A 25113-nucleotide genomic window follows, 5' to 3' on the forward strand; every position below is an offset into this window, starting at 1 on the left:
GGAAGAAATAAGTAGGTCGGAAGAATACACGTCGTCAACTTGGCGAGCGTCCAGATCGAAATCGTTGTGAAATTGTCTCTCAAAATCAATGAGATCATCAGATCTATTAAAGAAATTCTACTAAATTTTGCTATTTAAAGAAAGTATTTTGTTATAAGTAAAATTTCTGGGTTGGGCACCAGACTTTTCTGGGGTGAGCACAGCCCACTCGGTTACACTTACATTACAAAAATTATTAAAGAACGCTTAAGTCTTGGTGTGGCACATGTTTATAAGCAAAAGTATTTATCTAACTTTTGAATTAATGACCTATTGATACCAGATCAAGAAATACATGTCCTTTTTCTCATTTTAGTTTATTTAAAACAATTTCTCTTTAATAATAATATAAAAAAAAATCATTTAGTAGTTTTTTTAGAGTTAAGTATATATAAAAAATTAAAATATAGTTAGGAGACTTCTGTGCTACAAATGTCAACTGTCAAATATAGTACTGCAATGTGTCAATGTCACTGTCAATGTCTTCCGCTCCCGCTCTTTTCATATTGTTATTAAGTTACTAATTTAAGCGGGAAGACATATTTGGCCCTCATATACTTGAGGTTACACGTGTTGTAGTCGATGTGATTTGTTACTAGGTTGTTAATAGATAATTATTAGCAAGTTATAAAGTAATTTAAATGTTTTAATTAATAAATATTGTGAATTGGTTAAAAGAGCTGCTATAATTAACACTGAGTAAATACCTATATGTGTTTTCGAATGTTGTTGGTGTTTTATATAAGTCTCTAGTTATATAAACTTCAGTTTATAGTTATTTTGATTTTTAATAAATAAGATTGTATTTGTAACATTAGTGTTGTGTAGTTTTCTTTTGATATTTCACTTCTGAAACCTAATTATATATAATAAGTAAAGTCGTGGTGCGGGGGCACAAGCGTGTTACACACACACGATAAGTTGTGGGTTCGGTTCTCGCTCCAGGAAATTGAATATTTAAGATTTTCATTTCTCCGCTCAAAACTATAAAATGGTTTGTTTGTGTTTCAGTATCATGTAAATAAATATATACACTTAAGAAATAGTGTTATTTCTAAATCACTGACAGACATTTCAATTTTATTTAGGCGTACAGAGAAAAAAAAACGTAAGCGTACCGTCCAAGTTTTTAGTTTTTATAATGGGCAACATCAAGAAGCCTATTGTCAAATGTTATCTGTGAATCTGTCAATGTGTCAAATCTTAAATGTTTGGTTTTCGCATTGTCAACTCAACTAAATCTTAAAGTTTTATTACACTTACAAATGAAACATTTGTTATATTTGAAATAAATAAAAGTTAATTATATTACTTATATAGAAGTAGTGTTAATAGTATAAGTGATAGTTTTTTTGTTATTTGTTTATCGTAAACATTTATACCGAACGTATTTAGACATTTTAAAAGAAAATAACTAAATAATACAACAAGCAATGGCCGGGCAAGGACATCAATTTCCTGGTAACTTCCAGGGAAATGCTGGCGCTATGCGTTCTGGTTTCGGTGGGCCTATGGGTGGTCAAATGCAATCGATGCCTAATCAGTTAACCGGTAATTTTATTTTGCAATCTTATAGGGCACACTTCTCGGCAGAAGTTATCATGGTAGACCCCTTAACATCATGCTTGATGTGGTCAACACATATTTAGTACAGTTCTAATTATAATCAAAATATACTTTCCTTGTAACCTATAATGTATATTGTCTTTAAATAGCTTATTATATAGAATTTGTTACAGTTAGTTTTCGTTCTGAATGAAATATATATTAATCAATATTTATTAACCACACACAATTTATTAACTTGTACATTAACATTTTCAGGTGTTATGGGGGGACCTATGGGTAACACCGGCATGGTAGGCATGGGCAATCAAATGGTTCCACCATACGGAGCAGCTATGCCGGGCCAAATGGGAAATATGGGTATGGGAGGACAGGTGTGAACTCATTTTAAATTAATTCTATTTAAATAATTCTGATCAAAAATTAACAAACAATTTTTTTATCTATAATTAATTGTTATATGTCTTTCATTCCATTCATCCAGTCCATCTATTTAAGGATATTAATTTAAATTAGAAAAACCTAATACCATATTGTTTTTATCAACCATTGACACTGTTGTTGCACAGTTCTGTATTAATACTTCTAATATACAATTATGCAAAACTTCACAATTACAACATTATATTTTTTTATAACTATCATGTTTACAGTCAGGGTGCCTGTTTGTTTGTAAATGTTTATGGTTTTGAATTCTGTGCTGCTGTGCCATAATGAGCTTTTTTTTAAATCTCTATTTATTTACTTTAGGGAATGGGCACACCTATGGCAGGAGTGGGTCAAGGTCCAGGAGGTCTTGTTCCCCAAGCTGTTCAACAACAAGGTATATATATACATAATTATATTCTGGAAACTCTCTTTAACCTCTTTGTCCTGCAATTTGATATTTTAAACTAATAAACAGGGTGTGGGCTTGAACTCCAGTCAGCCAGTCCAGCCAAAATGAAATATTCAGTATTTTCATTTCCTCTCTCTGGGAAAGATGCAAAGTATGACATGCTTAATTGACTACTACAAAACTGTGTGTGTCAAACTGTGCCTTAATTGGCTACCACAAAATACAACATTAATGAATGGTTAATCCTGAAATTTAGGTATCTACCTACCTATAGAGGAAGTATTTTTTTAATATTCTGACTATTCACCAGATCCAATATAAGGTGATTCAGAATTATCCATTCATTTTCGGACTTATATTTTTTAGTATTAACTTAGCTTTAAATAGAAGATATTTGGTATATTTTAATAATATGTTTTAAATTTATTTACAAAATTCAAAATATTTCAGGTATTCAAGCTGGTGGTGCTGTACAAGCAGTGGCTAACCCACCTCCATCAGCTCCTGCGCCACCTCCACAACAGAGCAAGGAGTTTAATACAGCTTCTTTATGCAAGTGGGTAGCTTTCTTTTTATAGTTGTTATTAAATATCCAACACAGTAATATATAAATAATCATAAATAATAATATGTTAACATAATTTTAGTTATGATACACTAAATAATAATATCAATGATTTTTATTAAATAAGATTTGGACAAGAAACAGTGCAAGATATAGTCAGCAGAACACAAGATGTATTTCAAACATTAAAAGCCATACAGCCTCCAAATGGCACACCCCATGGTGAAAATGCTAGTAATGACAAAAAGGCTAAAATGCAAGAGCAATTAAGGACGATACGATTATTATTTAAGAGATTAAGACTTATATATGAAAAATGTAATGAGACATGCCAAGTGAGTTATTTTATGTAAATAACTATATATTTTTAAGTATCTACTGTACTTAGTGGTTACAACAGAGGCACTTTATTCTCAAATTTTTACTTTTTTTAGGAAAATATGATTTAGTTATGGCTGCACCACTTGCCTAACTAAACACCAGGGAATAAAAATTATATATCTAATATAAGATTAGTATTAGTAGGAATCAAATCCACAACTATTGTATTCAGACATGTTCCAACTGCGTCACAATGGCTCTTTATTATTTATCTTGAATTTAATAGTTGTGATATGTTTTTATGTATTTCATTTATTTATAATATTACAGGGTATGGAGTACACGCATATGGAAAGCCTAATTCCTTTGAAGGATGAAGCTGAAAATAAGGCCCTGGATGAAAGAAGAAACACGGAATCATACAGATTAGCTTTAGAGGAAAACAAAGATTTAACTGAACAGGTACTTAAAATAAAAAAATGTACATTGTATTTTTTTTTCTTCAATGCATGTATCAGGGCAGGCAGAGGGAATTTTGTGTTAATTCACTCCTTTCAGCACTTGTGCATTCCGTGTTGAGTGATGAGACTTAACATCGCGCTTTGCCTTGTTATCAAGGCGAAAAAATGAAAATAATTCCCCAGAGAGGGAATTGAACCCACAACCGTCGAATTTTCGGTTGGTCATCATCTTGTACGTCCTTTAGAGTATTGACCCCGGAGCCAAACCAACCTTCGTTATTTTATAAAGCCTGAAAGTTTCTGTGCGCATTCACCCAATACTGGTAAGGACTATTTAGGGACTATAGAGTTTGGGCGGTGTTTGCTATGGCAGTTATTAGATAAATGAGATGCGAAAAATAGTACCAAATAATATTTTTTACACATTGGTTAATTAAAATTATTAATAAATTATTCTTGTCGGCCTCTTACCACTCAATGTTTGAGTAGAAAGCAGAGAACAGTGTCTTGACACTATTTATATTATAGTGCCAAAACATTATTATCAATGTTATTTATTTTTTATTGTTTTACAGTATCTTTGTTTAAATGATTTCCTATTATAATTTTAGTGTTTTATTTTTTTTTATTCCAGGTCGTCCTGAAAAATAAGCAATTAAAAGAAGTAATAACTAATTTAAGAACTATAATATGGGAAATCAATGTTATGTTGACGATGCGAAGGTCATAATTACGATTTAATTTTAAGTTTAAAAAATTTACAATGGGTGCCGTCGTGACGCAGCGGCACGTCGTCTGACTGTTAACGTGAAGGCTTTGTCGACTCCCACTTGGGGGAATGAATTATTTACTATTTCATGCACTGGTATGAAGATAAAGGGCAGTGTTGAGTTCCACCACTCCTTTACTTCCATAATCGGAGGAACGAAACGAATTGAGCCCACAACCCACAACAGAGGAAACCTAGTGTTAGACACGACATGAAGAAAATGGGGAACAGAGTGTCTTTATTTATATAATGTAATTATTATAATTATACTTTAAGTGATAGATATAATTATATTGTGTTAGTTTAAATTTTGTTGTAGTGGTCTTTATAGGCTGCGTGTGTTAAAAACTGGTTAATTTTTAATTGATAATGTGAATTTGATTTTTTAACATCAATCTACATAATTGAGTGTAATTTTTATACACTTTTCATAGTTCCGTAGTTTTTGTTATAAAGTTTGATATTTAAGAATCAATTGGTGTATAGTATATTCATATCTGATATAGAACTTGTATTCGTACATAAAAGTGTCTGCTTATGTTTTAAGGAATAATAAAATATAGAATATAAATCGTTCTGTCAAAAGTTTTCGTTTCATTTCTCCTTATTCCACTTTAAAGCAACCCGCTAGCACGCTATTGTGGTAAGGAATAGAATAGTAATAGTGCTTCACCGCACAGGCGATGGTTGTGGGTTCAATGACCATTCGACAGAATGTTGATATATTTTTATTTAATATTAAATAGTTTTTCATTAGGTATCCCGGTCAGGTAAGATCAGCGATCAGCTATCCCATGATAACATTTGTAAGAAGTTATCATGGGATAGCTGATCTATTAGTTAGAAGTTTTTTTTTTTTCAGTAATAAAATAAAACATCTAGACAATAAATAATAATTTATATTTATATAACATAATGAGTACAAAAATTAGAATATAATATGTAAATTGTTATATTTCATTTCTTACAAATACTTAGTATGCTAAGTGGCAAGTAGAGTTCATCGAACTGAAACATACGGGTGTTCCACCCAAAATCTCACTTTTTATCGTTAAATACTAAATGGCTTAGACCACACGATATTTAAAAATTAAGTGTAGTCAATCTAAATAACAACCTATCGCTAAAATTGAATATTTTTAATAGATAAGTACACAATTTATCTACGTTCAACAGGTTTAAGGATATCGTAGCTAGCCTTCTTCTTTTTGTCCAAAAGTTTCTTTTCATAGATGCGACGATCGTCAATGGGTATGACGTCTGGAACACTCTGTGGCGGTTCTAGCTCTATATCTGATGAGGCTTCCACTTCTTTATTAACGCTTCGGCCTATAGGCAAAGCGTGGAAAGCTTCTGCTAAATCCGGATTGATTTCATATAGCGGCGTGTCGCCGTTGCGGATGTAAACTGGTACGTAACCGGGAACTTCTGGTAGAGTCTGCCATTTAGGACGTGCCTCTGGAAGTAGGAAATATTACGTTTAGTATCGTTGATTAACATTGTGGGCTGGTGTATAATATAAATACTATACTTATAAACATTATTTTATTTTTTTATTACGCTGTATCCCTCACATAGCTGGCTGGCAAAGGCTACCTGGGAATCTAGTGTTAAGAAACTCCGTTTCCCATTAAGACACTTCCGTTTTTTACTTTCCGCCTAATTCTAGAGGCATTGCGTTGTGAGTGGCTGAATTTAACGCCGCGTTATGTCTCGTTACCACAGCAATGAAATGAAAATAAATATATATTGGTATTAGATGCATATATTAAAAAATTACTTAACATAAATTAAAACATAATTTTGTAGTCGGTAGGTATACGTGACAGATGAATATTTTTTATTTTTAAAATCATAATATTTCGTAATACTATTTAAATAGTTCCATTATTATAGTATAATTGTCCACTTATTATTGAGTCGTGATATGTATTTTCATAGGTAATAAACAATATATTATAGATATGTGCGGAGGTCACGAGATATGTCTGTGCATGCGCATATATCATGCGTCGTAAATTCGCTAATAGACTTCATTTTCTTGGTCTTGCTCGAACCGATTCTTTGGTTACTTCGGCCATTCAACTTGCGAATATTTTTAAGCTTACTAAGCTTAAACAACGGCGAAATAAATAGACAAAGACAAAGGCTGAAACGTTTATAGTTCAAATATATGTACACGATGCTGGATTTTTATGGTCATTTGCAGTTTATATTTTTATTTTATAAAGTAGTGTCCAGATATCGACTATATTTTTTTGTTAATGAACCAAAATCGTACCAAATTTTTTTAAAATCTTATCTAAGATAAATGGTATTGAAAGACGGACAACCAAGTGATCCTATAATCCGTTTTTTCTTTCTAAGGTACGGAACCCTAAAAATATTACGTCTCAAAATTATTAGCAACAAACATCTTTAGACGGTATAAAAAATCGGTTCCCTGTAAAACTATCGCTTGTATTTAATATAAATTACGATAAAAAAAATTACACATTGTAATCTGGCCGCAGCCGCTACATATACGTGCAACATGCAAAACTTAGCTTAACTTTTATTATCTATAGGTATATACACTTTCACTAATAAAATTTTCTCTAGTTTTACTCAAAATATTATCACGATATCAAAATTTTAGTGCAATGACTGGCCATTACGTTGGTTTGAAAGTTATTACAATTCTCGCATATCGCCTTCCTATATATACTATTTTGCTTGCATTGCACAGTGAGAAAAAAAAGCTTAATTATTTTTATATTGAAAATGAAGCTTTCTTATATTGTACTATGGGCCACTTTCCTTTGCTTTATTTTCTCAAACATTGTTAATCAGTTCTTAAAGGTAAAGAGACGTATGCGACTTTCATCTAACGGTCCAGCGGTAAGAGGCTGAGTTTTTGCTTATTAAAATGTTAACTGTACCTGCGGTTATTCGTCTCGAAGTACTCTATAACGTTTGTAGACAAATAAAATTCTCAAATCAATATGCTAAGGTACACATTGGCTTGGGCGAGGGAAGGTAATTTTGTTAGGTAGGTTCCCATTTTCCGAATTGCTTGTTTGTGGTTGACCGAGATTGCGATGCGAATACACTATTAAAACTAATGTTGTCTTAGAATGTGGTTTTCTTCAATTTCTCTAGGTTAATTATGCAGTTAAAAGGAATTAAATCTCTAATTATATTTAATCTATATGAGAGGCCGTCGTAGTTCAGCGCATGGGTATAAGAGTGTGACATTAACGCGACGGTTGCGGATTGGATTCCCAGTCGGGAAATTGAATTTATGAATATTTTCATTTCTTCGCTCTGGTACCAAAGCAAAAGCGTGGCGTTGATTATAAGTATTGACAAGAAAAACTTGGAAATAAAATATTTATAACGTAACGACAACATTATTAAATTTTAAATGTCTAGGCAAATTAGAAAAAAAAGAATTATTACAAATAAATAAAAAGATTTTTCAACCATTATTGTTTTTTATATTAATAAAATAATAATATAAAAAGCGATTATATTCTAGTTATTACTAATTGCATCTTCAAAAAGCAACTTATCGATATGGAACGTGTTTATATGGCCTAGGTGCACATGACAACTTCAGACAAGTTTCCTAGCTAAGTAGGTAGTAATATATAACTCGAGACGAGCCATATATGAGAAAAGTGGAACAGTAAGGTGAAGAGTTAAGACCCTAGATTTCTTATCTGAACGTGGCCACGTTTCATTTAATATAACATATGTCGGTTCACTTCAATCTAATTATGGAATGGTATTGTTTTGATTTACCAATTAATTTATTACGTTATATTATAAATTAATTTCTTAATTTATTTAATACGTTCATATTCGTTTGTACCAATAAGTAAATTATTAAAATTAATATAAACATCTGAAGTCCACAGCTTCGGAAATAGATAGTCGGATAAAAAGAAATAAAGGAAATATATATGCGTCTTTAACTCCCTCTACCCTAGAGATGCTACTGCAGGAGGGCCATAGTTATCTTCCAGCCTCCATCGAGGCTGCGGGTAACCTTGGAAACTCCGGGGAACCCTGAAGGCAACGGTGGCATGCAATAGATAGGCCTTCCACAGAGGCGTCGTAGTAGTATATGCGAGCGATTCTCATTTTGGTGGAGAGGAATTGCGTTGGGTCTTAGCGGGTAGTTCTTTGAAGGGTCCCACAGTACAATCCATCCGAAGGACTCATGTGTCTAAGCTTGAAGCAAGGTAAAAAAAACATTAAGTCGAACTCTAGAAGGAGAATTGGCAGATCAAAGCGGAGATGGCGGAACGAGCTGGACCATTACAAGCCTGACTGGTGATGCTGTGGAAGAAGTGGAGGGAGGCCTTTGCCCAACAATGGGATAGTACAGGCTAGGGAAAAAGAAGGGAAAAAAATGTCGATTTACCCCATTTGCTCTACATATTTTTTGTCTCTATTTGCAAATTTTGAGTCCGGCAACTTTTACCGACACTAGATAGCCTCCACGTACCTAATAAAAGTCATTGTCCTGTCCAGTGGTGTGTAACTCGACGTGGAACAGGTTAATCGTGTTTGTTTTTGCATTATTATAAAATTCCAATTCGCTCCCTTCTGGTAATAACATCGGCTCCTTTTTGTGTTACGCTACCTACTTCAATATTGGTTATACTACCTACTTCAATATTTTAGTTGCATTTTTGTTTGTAAACATATTTGTTTTATAATTATTATAATTTTGCCATTTATGGTATTTAAAATGTTTAAGATAATTAGTTTTATTATCGATTTTCTGCAAAAATTATATTTTATTCTATTGTAACCCTGTTGGAATCAGACTATGGCGAGAGCTGTAAGTTCTTGTAATTGTATGTAGGCTGGGAAATTCATGGCTTAATAGATTTTAAGATCTACGTGGATAATAGTTAGATGGTGAGCTTCACAATTCAGAAAAAAATATTTTAATATAGAATTATGTACAGATAATAAGGCACTTTATTTTACATAACTAAGAATAACAATATTATAAAAAATGAGCGTGTCGTGCCGCTAAGAGTATCGTGATATATTTTGTTCGAATCTTTTTTTTATACTGAATATTTTTTTATCATTGTACTATTTATAAAAATATTTGAAAAAAAAAATACAATTTTTATTACTTTTCCAGAACATTTTTTTAATAAGCTATATTTTAAATTTAACGGGGTGTTTTTAAGATATAATTACTTTAGTCAATTTAGTCAGTGTAACATAATTTTGATATATATTTTGGTATTTATTTTTTCATGAATATGATAATTATATGCTATTAACATAGTTATTAAAGGAAAACGAATGGTTCTCATGAAATCATACCAATTTATTTTTTATACCTCATTGATTTACTTCCAGGCATTGGCTTTAAGAGTGTCGGTTTGTGCCTTTCTTAGAATAGCGATGATATCATTACATGCTTTCAAAGTTGATGATGCGTAAGATTAAAATAAGTATTATATTGATTTTAGTTTAAATTTTATACTATTATATATTAGTAAACCTTCTGTGCTTATATTTTGTACATATTTATTGTTGTATTTACCGGATGTATTGATCGAATGTAGGTATCGGTTATTTCATATAATTTTATGTATTATTTTAATTTAATACTAAAAAAAATATTTAAAAATATCCTTAATTATCAATTGTTGCATTATGTATGTATGTCAAATACATCCATCTATATATGCACTTGTGTTAAAATCACCCTTTGATAAAATCTCTTCTCGAATGTAAAAATAAAAAAACCAATGCACCGCATATTACCTTGGCATTTTAGGAATTCTAATTTTATTGATTGTTAGGTTTGTGTAGAAAATTATACGACCTTAACGTCAATTTTAATTACATATCTATTGCATTTTAGAACCGCAAGTCTCTTTTAATCCGTCTATCGGAAGCTTTATTCATAGACATCTCAGAATACCAATTATTGTGAGGTCGTCCTGGTGGAGGAGCAGAAGCATGAGATGTTATGGGTTTGATTCCCACTCTTGCTCCCACGCTCTGGTAATAAGGCGAAGCTCTTTGTTGAATTCCCCCATTCCACACGCAATGCTTCAAGAATTCGGCAGAAAGTGAGGAACGGAAGTATCTTAAAAAAACTTATATTAGTTATTGTTAATTTGTTTAATATTTTACTTCATTATGATTATGATGATATTTTTGCATATTATTTCTTATAATGTAGGTATTTATACTTAAATCAGACAATAAAAGGTTTAAATGCCATTAAAATGGCATATCAAATCTTCATTAAAATTTTTGATATTATATCTATTTTCATTGTCTACAGACAATGATGGATGTCGTAATTATTGTAACGGTAGTTTTTTATCACATTATTTAAATATCTCATTAACTTATATTGATGCCAATCAGTATAGTACCAACTGTATGGTCTCTTTCACAATTTAGATGTTTATTTTTGTACTTATATGAACATTTATCTAATTATATAGATATTCTAATGTATCTATTATTTGAGACCAGTGATGGCGCCGGGGTACTAGCGTGTAACTGAAAACACGACAGGTTCGATTTCCATTAAGAAGAATATTAAATTTTTATATTTCCTCGCTCTGGTAACAACTCAAAATATGACGGAAAGTGGAAAAACGGGAGTGTCCTAATAGCAACGGAATGTCTCAACACTTTGGCTACCACCGTGAAGCTGATAAAATAATAAATCATATCTATCATCTATTTTTCACAGCCTCTCATTTATTTAAGGTCAGCCTAAAATGTGAATTGCCTAAACATTAACTTAACGATTCTTTATTATTACCTATATAATATAAGAACCTGTCAAATAGTTATACGGCAATTAACTATTTATTATATCACTTCTGAAAGAAAAATTTTGCTATTATGAATATCAATAGGCTCTAATTGATTGTGTTAGGTGTTATAAAGTGAAAAAAAATGAAGCTGTGCCGTAGCGGGCGCACGAACACGGAAAAGATTCATCACGACTTACCCGCGCAGATTTGGTCGTGACTAAAACTTGAATAAGTATAAATAATACATATTAATTAGCCCGTCATACTGTTTTTTTGTCTCAAAAACAATATCTATAATAATTGGTTAATTTTTTTTGTGGATACTGACTAGACTTGGATCCAATGTGGTAAAAAAGCAGGGAAGAAACAATATTTATTCAAAGTACATAAAGATATTCTTAAAATATTCGTAGATTTTAAATTTATTATAATAAGCCATATAGTTAAAATTAAATTTTACTAAATTTTCTCGTAAATAATAAAGGTAAATTTATCAGATTGTTTGACTGAAATGTGAAAGTTTGTTTGGGTGGATGTTTGTTCCACTTTTACGCAAAAACTACTAAACGGACTTAGTTTTTAGTTAGTTTAAGCGGGCGAAGCCGCGTTCAGTTCGCTAATTATCTATATTTGATGTGATATCAAAAATATGTATCTAACAAAATTAAAATAATGGAATAATTGCATCTTAATAATTTAATATTCTTTAAACGTTGTGTTTTGGAAATTAAATTGTGATATAAGTTTCAATAATTATGTTATAGTTATGTTACAAAGTCTAATTTTCAAATTATAAATTTTGTAGAATCCATTTTCATATTATTCCTATTTATTTCATACGAGTTATTTATTTTGATCGGTGAGTGTAGCGTTCGCGAAAAGGTCTCATCAACTGGTTTGAACGTAACTGTTGTTTTACAACAGAATTTAAGCGGTGTTCGTGTCCATCAATGAAAGTTTTAAATAAAAACTAAGGAAATTTATTTTTAAACATATTTGGGTAATTGTATTTTAGTCCTCTCAATAATTATTTGATATTCCACAAAAATATTTAACTACAAATATATAAATTGAATTAAAATACAATTAAAGTAATAAGAATAATTGACTCAATGATAATTATCGAGGTCGACGTAAATATTTATTATTTTTTCTTATAAATTAAAAAAAATATTAACTTAATTATATAAAAAAATTCTCCAATATCTCATTAACTTACCAATCAAAGCGACGCACAGAACACCAAGAAAAATTAATGATTTAGTATACATTGCGAATATTTTTCGTAGACGTAAGTAGAAGTAGTTGGGCGCAGGCGCGGACCGCGGCAGCGAGCTTACGAGTGATGCGCCGGCGCACGGAACCGGATTAAAAACGTACGGGCCGCTCGAACCCCTGGGATGCAACTTTCCTCGTGATAATCACTATCTCTATTAATGAACAAGATCTGCTTCCGGCGTTGCCTGTGTTCTACTTATGGAGAACAATCGAGAAATGAAAGCTAGAAGCTCTTAAAAGCTATATACATAACAAGATCAAGTATTTTTAGTGGCATATTAAATTTCATAAAAAAAACATTTCTTAATATTTTATATTTAATTTGATGTTCGACTTTGTCAAACCAAAACGAGGAAACCAAAATAGTTAAAACATAATAAAAATAAAAAAAAATCATATCATCCTTTTTTATTTCTTTTACATTTAGAGACGATACGGATAGATTTTCATTTTCCTATTCTAGCTCAAAGCGCGATGTTGAGCCACGATACGGAGTGTTTTGACACTAACATATATGTATAGAACCAGTGCATTAAATATAAATCCAATCTATAACTAATTAGTAAATCCAAAACATAATTAGGTAAGTTGTACAAAAATAAAATTTCAAATGATTAAGAATAATTTCATAAATCAACGATTTAAAAATGCTAATGGTACGAACCAACCGTTATGTATAATTATGTATGTATAAATACAATATAAATGCAAAACAAATATGCAAAATAGGTTTATATACGCAATATAAACATTATTCTTATCATCAAAACACATCTTGGGTATTTCTCATACTGTATTTAAAATGATGAAGTGCTGCACATCCTCCTATAGAATATTTTTTTATTTATCTTTCTTAATTATATATTATTTAACTTCAATTTTAGCGTTCAAATAATTATTATTGAAATATTCGTCTTTTAGGGTTTTTAATTTGTTTTTACGTTTATACGTTTTTTTTATTAAAAAACCGTTTTACTAAAATAGTTTTTCTTCTCTATTCAGTATTTATTATGTGAAAGTCATCATGAAAACGTGCACATACGAGTATATGTCATGACGTGTTTCACTTTATCTTACAAAGTTGTATTGAAAGTTACGAGAAAGTTTGGGTGTAAATAATAAAAAGCTTTTTATTCATATTAAATATATATATATATATTTTTAGCCTCGCTTGTATCCTAAACATAATAGAGTAGGCAGAGGAAATCAAGGAACCTAGTGTCAATATACTCCATTAAGACACTTCCATTCTCCATTTTCTGCCGAATTCTGGCGCCTTCTTTTGAGTAGCAATACTTTGCCTCGTCACCAGTGCAATGAAATAAAAATATTTAATATTTAATTTTCTCAAGTGGGAATCGAACCCACAACCTGTCGTGTTTACAGTCAAATTTACACGATTGTGTTCCTGCCGCGACGTCTGATTTCAAAAATATAATAAATGTATTTGTTTCATATTTAAAAGAAACTTTATAGGCTTTCTGTTCATATACCTACTTTGCAGACAAAAGGGCACAAGGGTGCGAATGCAAACGCGACGGTTCTGGGTTCGATTTGAATGAACGTATAAGGGTTTTGATTTTCTTTTTTCTAAAAAGTACTCTAAAAATGAAATGAAAAATTATTTTGTTTTACTTGTCCAAATATTCTCGAGAAGCCGGGATAGCTATAAGATGGGAGATAATTTTCAAACTTTCTGCTGTAAAATGTTATTATAAAATATAATAAAACTTTTATTGCATAATACAAGGTTAATTTAATAGCAGTTCCAGGTGCGACGACCCTCGGTCGAGCGATGACCGCTCCCTACCAGACCATCGTGCTAAATGATGCGTGCAATGAAATAGACCTCAGATGTACTCGAAATAATGAGCTAGCTGTATAACAAAATTGAACTTTATGCATTTACTTTATGCTGGCATGTTGTAGCTATATCACATTTTATATTTCATGTTAGGAAAAGATCCACAGTGAAATAATGGTTTTTATGCGTCCTGATTTTTTAAAAATAATTTATGATTTTACTGACTATAAAGAACTGACTGTGGTATTTTATAATAAGTCCTCACTCAACACTTAGTATCTTGAATTCGGACGGAAAACGGAGAACAGAGTATCTTAAAACGCGTATCTAAAATAAAGCAGCTGCAAGCAGTGCATCTAAAAGAACGAAAGGGTGTATATACCTTGGTTCATCACATTTCATTAAAGCTTCTTTTCAATATAAATAATTTTAGGTCGGTATGACCTGCGATGACAGATTTTAACTAAAAGACATTTTTGTTATTTTGCTATACCTACATAAATATATTTATTTTAAAAAGTACTATAGATATAAAATTAGGGCTAAAATGAAGGTATACGAATATTATTATAAAATATATAAACACTCGATCACTAATGATATATTTACTCGTATTGCTTGACGGTATTTTGCTAAGTACCGTTACATTTGCTGTTTGTCCGAGACTGATTCATATAATTTAAAAGTAATCTATACACCAGATTGAAAAATTAAATATTATCTACTTGTATATTAGATTACATTTAAAAATATTAATTGAGTAATATAGTATAATTATTATTGTTGATTATTACTTTTGTATAGCCACAGATTTGCTCATACAATAATCTTAAAAAAAAATTAGAGTTAAATTATTTCAACGTAGTAGCTTATTTTTAATTAAAAAAATGTTTCTAAATTAATTTGACAGTAAGACATAATTATTGTAAATATAGTAAGCTTAAAGTCTGCACTGTTGCATTAAATAAATGTACGCCTTATAAAATAAAATAGGCAATGATGACAATATTAAACATTGCAAGTATAATATATAAGTAATATATTACATATTAATAATAGGGAAGTTATTAACAGGTTCCTACCTGCTATATGTATTTAGATTTTAACTTAAAGACTTTTTAAATATTTATGTTATGTAGCAATTTGCAAAATTTTATGATATTATGTTTTTTAAGAAATTATTATGAAGATCTGCTTGAAAGATTGAAATATTTACAGTTTATTTAGAAATTCATCTTTTTATTCATATTTTATTGAGCAAGAAGCTTCGTAAGATATAAACAAACAAAGCTTAAAGCATATAATAATAATATCTAACAGTATACGTCATAAATATATTTATAATAGAATCATCGATAAAAAAAGGTTTCTACCAGTATCTATTGAATTATAAATGAACAGAAAATAACAAGTTCTTGCTATTCCTAATAATAATGACGATACCACGCTCGTGGAGCTATTATGTTCTGACAAGAGTGTAGTGGTTTTTACACTCATTGATCTCAACATAATATCCGGCTGAATGAGAAATATTCAAGCGTTTAAATATAATTGGTTTTAATATAATTTCTTGACGGCTTTTAATATATTTTTTATGATTTTTAATAAAAAAAACTTGAAATTTGAGGCCGTCGTGGCGCAGGGTGGGAGGGCAAGGTAAGGTAAGGGCGTGACTGTAACGCGAGAGTTCTGGGTTGAATTATTATTTAATAATATTTTCATTTCTTCGCTCTGGTACGACTCCAAGGCTAAGACCAAGGCAAGAGTCAGGCCAGCCGCCACTTAACACGCAATACCTCGAAAAATTTACTCAGCGGATAGTGAGGAACAGAGTGTTTTAACTCCAGGTTCTCTTTGCTTAATCTACTGTGTGCGGGATACAGCGTGAAGCTGATAGATAATAGATAGAAATTTATTGCTCTATAGCTGATAGCTAATAGATATATAATAGATAGAAATTAAAATATTAAATAGTTTATTCCCCTAAGTGGGAATCGAACCCACAACCGTCGCGCTTCTTGTCACATGTTGTGCTACTAGATTGTAATTTTGAGAGTAAATTAATAAATAAAATAGAAAGAACTATTTATTGTATGATTTGAATATGTTCACACTTTTACAACAAGGAACAGTAAAAATCATATACATGCAAATAAATTTCTGAGAAATAAACTACGGACGGAATAGAGAAGAGGCTCATTTGTTTAATAAATTCTCTTTTTATCTATATATATAAAATCGAAAAGTCACTCACTCATCACGATATCTCTGAAACTACATGTGCCAGGAATCTCAAATTTTGCATAGGAGTTACTTATAGGACGTAGGTGCTCGCTAAGACGGGAATTTGCAATATTCGAGTTCTAACGGGTTGTTTTTGGGGTTGAAAGTTTGTATGAAACTTCGTTACTTCAAGTCAAAGGAGTCTCAAATTTTACATGGACGTCACTTATAGGACGTATGTACTCATGGAGACAGAAATTAATAATAACGTAGTTCACACAGGCGAAGCCGCGGGCGGGCCGCTAGTAATTAATAATTGAATTTGAAATTAATAATTTCGGATAACATAAAATCAAACACATATTTGAGCAATAATTATTATATTATTATATTTTAATATAGTACGAATATATTATAATTATAGTTTTGTACAAAAAACTCTACTATTTCTTTAATCTGATAACATATATAATTATATCTTAAACAAGAAAACTTACATACTAAATAAAATAAGTAATAAAATAAGCTGTTCTTACGTTACATAATAAAACAAATAAATCCTTTACTCTAAGTTTTTCATATGAATATGCATTATCTTACCTATGTTTTGCATTCAACTACATTTGATAGTCGTCTCGTAACAATCGAGGCATACTTAATTGGCAGTTAGCTATCTCACTACACACATATATTACTTTACTTGGTTTTAACTAAACCGTTCGTAGAGCTATTCTACTCAAAATGAATAACTAATTTAGTTTACAGTTTCCTTTTGTGGTATCTATTGGTTAAATGCGTTTTTTATATGTTAAAAAGTTACTTGCGTTTCTTGTATCTGAAAATAAGAAAAATAATTGTAAGATAAGATAAAATTCTTTTATGCTATTATTATATATGCTACTGAGGAGATAATTAAATCTTGTAGATATACATAGCGAACAGAATTACATAATTATTACATATAATTATTTGATTATATTATTTGTAGATTTTTACTTTATAAAAGTACGAAAAGGAAAATATTTAATATAAAGAAATCTGCAATAATAAATGGTAATAAAAAAACATTAAGCTTACCCGTAGCCGCCCGCATGAGCAGTTGCAGTAGCCGTCGCTGTAGCTGTAGCAGAAGAGCCACCGTTGCCATAGTTACCGCCGCACCCTCCGCCACAACCACCATGGCTTGGTTGTACGTGACCACCATAATTGGGGCTGTTGCCATATCCTGGACCATATCCGCCTCCACCTCCACCTCCACCCCCGCCTCCACCACCGCCTCCGCCTCCATATCCAAATCCTCCACCAAATCCTCCGCCAAATCCGCCGCCGCCTCCACCTCCACCGCCGCCTCCATATCCAGTCCCATATCCAGGATTATATCCACCGCCATGCCCTGGGTTATATCCTCCGTAGTTACCACCTCCATAACTGCCGCCGCCATGATGATGACCTAAAAGAGAAATTTTATTAAATATGATATTTAATTAAATTTTAAGGGGATTATTTTCCCAAAACAACGAAGAGAATAATTCTTAAAATTCAAAATTGCCTGTTATATATTTTATGTATTATATTTTTTTAGATATAGCATATTATTTTGGTGTTTCGAAAAATATCGACTTTACCACTTCTGTTTACTGTTTGCTTTGTATGTATATAATTTTTAAATATTTTTGATATGTTTAAAATCGTTTTTGTAAGTCCGGTTATAAAATTAGTGAAATAAAATAAAGCATTAAAGGAGTCTTCACACAACATCAAGAAGGTATTTGTTGAAATAAGCGATCGTTAACTTAGAATCAAAAAGATAAAGTTGCTAACTAAATAATCTTCTTCAGGTTTTTACGACCAAAAAAATAGCATTTTATTGTATCAGGCTACAACCTGTTTTGTTATTTATATAAAAACGATGAACATCATAATTAAGTTAAATTAGTGTTGCACAAGAGTGTAAAAAATCTTTAATATCATTCTATAACCTTCAAATATGAAATAACTTGTGAGTAAAAATAATTATTTATTTTTTATATTGTATACATATAATGTTTTATTACATTTATCTATATACTCGTAACAGAAACAAAAAAAATAAAGAAGCTGAAATAAGTTAGTTAGTTTTGGCAGGCAGAGTGAACCCAGTAATAAGACATTCCATTCCTCACTTATCGCCCAGACTTTGAGAAATTATTAGGTGGAATTCAACGCCGCGCTCTGCCGGACTTGTTACCATAGAGAGGAAAATGAAAATAACTCACTCATCCTCCATTGCGTTTACAGTGAGATGCGCGCGCGGCAACAAATTATGTTAAATATTATAAAATTAATAATCGCTTTGTCTTACCAGAGCAAATGAATACAATTAGATATTATTTCACCGACGGAAGATCGAACCCACAACCACCTAATTTCCAGGGCAGCTTTGTCCATTGCAACACGCTGGTCTCTCTTATTTTTTATAGATATTTTGATGACTAAATATACCTATCATATATTAATATCCTAAAGGATTATAAACTCACCATGTTCTTTGACAACTTTCACGATGACTGTCTTCGGTTCCTGATATCCATGGCCGCCGTATCCTCCATCATATCCTCCTCCGCTGTAGCCGCCTCCTCCGTAGCCGAAACTACCCCCGCCTCCAAACGACAAACTATGGCCAAGCCCCAAAATTTTATGCAAATGACGCTTTTGCCTATTCGAGTGCGATTTTTCTTGGTCTTCTAGTTTCTACAAGTAAATAATATATTAAGCGATCAATATAATTACAAATATTAGTTTTTACAAAACTATTATCTTTCCATTAAATAAAAAAAATATATTTATATTTATTTTTATTGAATGTCAGTATTTTTTTCATATGATTATAAAATTAAAGTGGAGATAACTGAATAAAGAAATAATTTTATAAATTTAAAATTATTCTACTCTATTATATAGATTTAAAATTCCCTAAAAATATCAAAATTAAGGAAATTAACTTACCTGCACATATATAGGTTGCGGATCAATAGGCAAAGATTTAGCTTGTGGCTCCGAATTTTTAGGACCATTTTGCTGAGCTAGCAACACCAAAATAGGGAATTGCCGAGCCCTATCCGAGGAACGCGGGCTATAATCTCTTGGGGGTGCCAAAACTGGTGCTACGAGCACGATGCGGTCACCACCCTCGATAGCATTGTCATTCACCGAGGCACGGGCACATGCCACCAGCGCCAGAACAAAGAGACACTCTACACTGCAGAGTCCCATGTTGACCACTGGCGCAGGAGTCGCCTCTCGACCTATTTATAAGCAAGTTTTTTCCAGCAGACGCGCTGCTACGTCACGGACCGCCTACTAGCCTTAGCAGGACACCACGCTTCCCACGATGACGTTATCAAAATACCTAATACTCAATGATGGAGTAGGTACTTGAATGTAATGTCAGTTCATCATAAACAATAAAACGTACGAAACGTGAAACTACCTGAATAGTAATTTGCTAATTCTGTCACGTATTTTTAAGTATATCTGGTTATTCCTTAAAACCGGATGGATGCCTTATATATTTTTATATTTTTTGTTGTCAAAACTAGTTGTGAATTTCCACTTTTGTTATGTTTTTGTCTTGTTATTATAGTTCTTAAAATATTTATGTATGAATAAACGAGATTTTTATATAAAATTTTGATTTCAAATTTGTCTGGTAAGTACTGTAGTGTAAAGTGTTATTAAAAAATCTCAATTAACATTTAATTGCGCTCACACGATACACGATTTTCTAGTATCGGGTTATTATTATGTAATATTTTTTAATAGGAAGTAGAAAAGGCATGGAAAATGTTTTTCCCATGATACTATATAAGTTTTGATAGAATTACTCATATTGTAAATAACATGAAATAAAATTTTAGAGTAATTCAATTTAAACGGATATGATGATTTCTTTAGCTCAAATGAAGAAAATCAATCCATTTCTTATTAAATTATATGATTAACATCTTTTAAAGGGTTTTTGAATTGACACGTAACTGTGCTTTCGTGAACGAATTAAAAAAAATCGATTAAAAACGAATGAAAAACGAAGATTTTTTTTTTGTGTTCTGTAAAACAAAAAGTCATGTCTAAAGTTTATTTATTTATTTACATAAATTCAAAAAGGAAGTTTATTTTTAGAGAGGAAACTTCTTTGGTTACACATTTTGCGGTTGATCACATGCGGTATCAGATTTTTGTTGTGCTACATGATACTCGCAAGATGGTGACCAGCACATGGAGTCCGGTAGTCAAATTCAGGAAGTTCTTATAAAAAAATGAATCTTAGGTATAGACAAAGTGAAATTGTAGATGTTTTCTTTTAGCAATTTTGTTTAAGTATTTGTATAAGTAGGTACATATTAATATTTAAAGCTAAGCATATTTTGCGAAAGGGCATTAAAAAACTACTGTATACTTCTCTCTACAAGTTTTAATATTTTTCAACCCATTGTCTGTCATGGGAACTGAACCTACGACCATTTTGTATATAGACTTCACCAAAAATAATATAAAAGACAGAAAACCTATATTTTTATTACATTTATACCTCACAAGCGTCATGTTAAATATTCATGGAAACGCTTCGTAAATAATACTAACATTAATTAGTTCTTATTTAAGAGTGGTAAATCCAAACACTGTAACAATTACGTGTATAATATATATTTATTATCGTTTTTGCACGCAAATTATACGTAATAATTATAAATTATATTTATTTATAAAAGATTCTAGGATTTCCTTTATACTTAAATGTATTTAGATGTAATGTGTACTCGTAGGGCCATAATATATACTATAATGTCTAACTACACTGCGTATCAATTTCTATAGCCTGTATAGAAAGAAAAAATTAATATATATTGTTGCTATATATATAATATTATTTTTTGGTACGTTTTTTTTTTTAAATATAATTTAATATACTTACAAATTAATTTAAAATATTTATAGCCAACTGAAGTCGAAGCAAACCGTTGAGAGTTTTTTACTAATTAATAATAAAGTATCATTGGGTTTTATTTTAAAAATCAACATTAAATAATTAATGATAGTATAACGTCAGCATTTTGCTTTTGAAGGTTAACATTAAAAAGAAATCTTAGGTAAAATCCTAAATCTGATAACATCTCAAAGACCACATGGTAAATTAGAGGGCAATGTTTGATAAATAATGTTTTATTTGTTTATGTTAATGATGCTATTGCTATAGAGGTCGTTATGGCGTAGTGGCACAATCGTGTGACTGTAAACGTGACGTGACGTTGTAGGTTCGATTCCCACTTGGGGGAATTAATTATTATTTATTAATATTTTAATCTCTTCGCTCTGGTAGAAAGGCAAAGTACGGTGTTGAGTTCTGCCACACAACACGCGTCACCTCGAAATCGGGAAAATGAGGGACGGAGTTTCTTAACTCTTGGTTTTGTCTGCCTACCTAGCTTATGATATGCGGGATACTATATGTAAAAAAGTCTATTATATGCATCAGTTGCCAAACAGTTGAGTTCTGTCACTCTATCGTCTCTTGGTATCGGACGCAAAGCGGAGAATGGATGGGTAATGGGAAAAAAGCGTGAGGCTGAAAAAAACATTATACATACTCGTAGGTTAGGTATATAATTAAGTTTACTATGGACTCTTACAATAATTGTTGCTACAAATCATTATTAGTATACAGTCCAGTTTACATATAATTTTACGATTTTTTTTTTATTTATTTACATTAATTATTGGTCAACGATTGGTCACTAACGCATTTAAAAAATAATAATATTTATATTGGTTTTCCCGAGCAAAAGTGTTAAGTGTAGATATTGTCATTGCTTTTTCCACAGGTCTACATTTGCGTGTTTTTACCCATTGATATATTAAAAAAGGGGTTTTTTATACTATTAATGTTTTTACAACAACTGTTCTTTTTTATTGTAATATATTTTTTAAAGATATGAATATATCCATTTCAACTTGCAACCTTCGTCGATGTTAATTTATTTAAAGACTATTTCCGTCATTCTTTATAATATTTCCTCAATGAAATAAATAATAAAATCGATACGCACCTTCATTAGGTAATATTATGTCAGTTTGTTTCTTTTTTATGTAGTCTTGCTTGGTACGGCATGAGTTCTAAAAGAAATTAATTAAACGCAAAAATGGCTTATATTTATTTAAAGAAATAATAAAAATAAGAAATTATATAATTAACAAGATTTGACACATCTCTTTCTTTGATATGATGAATTTTCTCAAGAACTAAATTATTGTGGTTATACTAAAATGGTGATATTGTTAGGTAGGTACTTTAAACATAAAAGGAGCTTTAGAACAAAAACAAATTAAATTATTTTGAATAAAATTAAAACATAATTGGAAAAATTTAATAACTTTTATAAACACGAAAATTTATCATTATCTATATATATAAAAGGACTTGTCCTCACTGACTGAGGTAAGACGCACGCACAGCCGTGACCGCTGATGGTAGAAACGTGGAATTTGGACAGATGTTTACTTTCGTAATCTGGACATCCACTAAGAAGGGATTTTGAAAAATTTTAACCCTAAAGGGGTGAAATAGGGGTTGAAAGTTTGTATGGAAAAAAATTTAAATCGGCATCGATTTTCATAAAATTTTAAATTTAGATTTTTAAAAGTATTTAATTGAACACGTGTTTCATCGTTTTCTAGAATTCACCCCCTAAGGGTGCAAATAAGGGATTGAAAGTTTGTATAGATTTTTTTATAAATCGCCACCGATTTTTATAAAATTTGAAATTTAAACTTAAAAATATTTCATTGAACACATGAGTAAAAATATCTTAAACTTTGTATTTAAAAACTATTTTATTAAAATAAAATACAATTATTATTAAAACTAGTTCTTAACTATAAGAGTGCTGGTAGTGGAATTGCCTTATCCCTAAGGTTGGTCGGCTTTAATACAAATTCGGGTGTCCCCACCCCTTTGGCTCGTTTCCCACGATGCTTTGTTTCTCATGGAGTTATTATATGAAATTCCCTGAAGTCGGAAATCAGCGAGCCTATTGTCATCGACATCCAAATGTTCATGTGCCCCAACATGTGCAGCAGGGTTCTCGTAATGCTTTTTATAGAACTTTCTCTCGGAGTCATAAATCTACCATAGGCCCACATGCCGTCGAGCTCTTGTTTTATATTTATTATCTTTTATTTAAACCATTTGTTACAACAATGCTAGACTAGGTTGACTGTCCCCCTCCAAATTCGAAGTACATGTTTCGAACGAAACCTGGATCTGAGAATTTAAACAAAAATTAGGCATATCAATATAATAATAGTTATAATAGTTGTCAACCATATTATACTATGTCGTGATTTTCATAGTTAAATGTTGGAATTTCATTTATTCTCCATTTCCATTAGCTGTAATTCTTTTTCCATCGATGGTTTTTTTCCATTTGACATCTTCCGCTATTCACAAGTATTTCTTTATAAAATATTTCCTTTGCATATTAATGTTCTAGTTCAGTATAATCTTCGACATCATATATTGTATGCTATAATTACCGTTCGCATTATAGGATAGGAACAGGGAAGGTTGTATTGGATAGTAGGTACAATATTGCAAGTTTTCTATATACTACTTTACACAATTATCAGTAAAAAAACATATTAAATTTACAATACAATCTAGTATTTACTGAAACAATTTTATTTTAATATGTTCTAAAATAATATGTATACTTTGATATCTGTGATTTACATCTTTCTAATTTATGTATAATAATTTTTATTTCTAACTTTTATAATTATTATATAGCACTTTCCTTCTAATATTCGAGTAGGTTTTACTACATTTTCCGAAGGGTCTAACTACTGGAACTTATATCCGAAAGAATAGAGGATTCTGAAACAATTAACTCCTCTACGTGATAAATTTTTCCATTGCTTATTTTATATTTATTATGCGGTTCTATACTTAAGATTTTGTATGGACCCAGAAATCTTGATTTCGTTTTGTGCCTATCTACCATTGAATTTTTTAAATAAACCTTATCATCTATTTTAAATAACTTTGGAGGCTTAATTCGTTTATTCAATCTATCATTCCTATAATTCTTTTGTTTCCTACATAATTCACAATTTACGATATATTTCTTAATAATCTTTCGCATATTTTCAAAATAATATTTTTTCCGTAATTGCTTATAAACACTTTTAAAACCTGCATGTTTATTATTTAATAAATGACACTCTTTAATTAAATGTAATTGTTCCTCTTTTTTATCTATCTCTATTAAAAACTTAGTATATCTTATTGGCTTAAACTTACTATGATCAAAATATTTCCTATATATTTCTGAAACTTTAAAATATAATTCTTCATTAGGAATTATAAACGCATATTTTTCTTTACTTAAATATTCTAACATAAAATTTTTAATAA

At 30.8% G+C, this 25113-nt stretch overlaps 3 protein-coding genes across 3 annotated transcripts; 1 reads left to right on the forward strand and 2 right to left on the reverse strand.

Moving 5' to 3' along the window:
* The first annotated feature begins 1254 nt into the window (after positions 1–1254).
* On the forward strand, positions 1255–5144 carry MED30 (Mediator complex subunit 30). The gene is made up of 7 exons (XM_085190778.1): positions 1255–1590; positions 1864–1979; positions 2356–2428; positions 2894–2999; positions 3136–3343; positions 3660–3791; positions 4425–5144. The coding sequence occupies exons 1-7, from the start codon at positions 1473–1475 to the stop codon at positions 4518–4520; spliced, it is 849 nt and encodes a 282-aa protein (XP_085046904.1). The 5' UTR covers positions 1255–1472; the 3' UTR covers positions 4521–5144.
* A 294-nt stretch (positions 5145–5438) lies between these two features.
* Positions 5439–12738, reverse strand: LOC146535878 (uncharacterized). Its single transcript, XM_085191804.1, has 2 exons — positions 12579–12738; positions 5439–6017 (listed from the first exon to the last, which is right to left on the reverse strand). Exons 1-2 carry the CDS (start codon positions 12628–12630, stop codon positions 5719–5721), a joined length of 351 nt encoding a protein of 116 aa, XP_085047930.1. The 5' UTR covers positions 12631–12738; the 3' UTR covers positions 5439–5718.
* A 4289-nt stretch (positions 12739–17027) lies between these two features.
* LOC146535879 (uncharacterized) lies at positions 17028–19943 on the reverse strand. The gene is made up of 4 exons (XM_085190779.1): positions 19650–19943; positions 19184–19394; positions 17742–18114; positions 17028–17499 (listed from the first exon to the last, which is right to left on the reverse strand). The coding sequence occupies exons 1-4, from the start codon at positions 19914–19916 to the stop codon at positions 17481–17483; spliced, it is 870 nt and encodes a 289-aa protein (XP_085046905.1). The 5' UTR covers positions 19917–19943; the 3' UTR covers positions 17028–17480.
* Between the last annotated feature and the right edge of the window lie 5170 nt (positions 19944–25113).

The sequence above is a fragment of the Heliconius melpomene genome, chromosome 10 (assembly GCF_056956725.1).
Source record: "Heliconius melpomene rosina isolate 202511_hmr_F chromosome 10, ASM5695672v1, whole genome shotgun sequence".
NCBI classification, from domain to species: domain Eukaryota; kingdom Metazoa; phylum Arthropoda; class Insecta; order Lepidoptera; family Nymphalidae; genus Heliconius; species Heliconius melpomene.

Excerpts from the sequence above, each read along its gene's own strand:
- MED30 (XM_085190778.1), top strand. The coding sequence starts at position 1,473 with ATGGCCGGGCAAGGACATCAATTTCCTGGTAACTTCCAGGGAAATGCT. Across the intron at positions 1,980-2,355 it reads ATATGGGTATGGGAGGACAG|GGAATGGGCACACCTATGGC; the intron begins GTGTGAACTCAT and ends TATTTACTTTAG. Across the intron at positions 2,429-2,893 it reads CCAAGCTGTTCAACAACAAG|GTATTCAAGCTGGTGGTGCT; the intron begins GTATATATATAC and ends AAAATATTTCAG.
- LOC146535878 (XM_085191804.1), bottom strand. The coding sequence starts at position 12,630 with ATGTATACTAAATCATTAATTTTTCTTGGTGTTCTGTGCGTCGCTTTG. Across the intron at positions 6,018-12,578 it reads TCTGTGCGTCGCTTTGATTG|AGGCACGTCCTAAATGGCAG; the intron begins GTAAGTTAATGA and ends TCCTACTTCCAG.
- LOC146535879 (XM_085190779.1), bottom strand. The coding sequence starts at position 19,916 with ATGGGACTCTGCAGTGTAGAGTGTCTCTTTGTTCTGGCGCTGGTGGCA. Across the intron at positions 19,395-19,649 it reads CGCAACCTATATATGTGCAG|AAACTAGAAGACCAAGAAAA; the intron begins GTAAGTTAATTT and ends ATTTACTTGTAG. Across the intron at positions 18,115-19,183 it reads GAAAGTTGTCAAAGAACATG|GTCATCATCATGGCGGCGGC; the intron begins GTGAGTTTATAA and ends TTTCTCTTTTAG.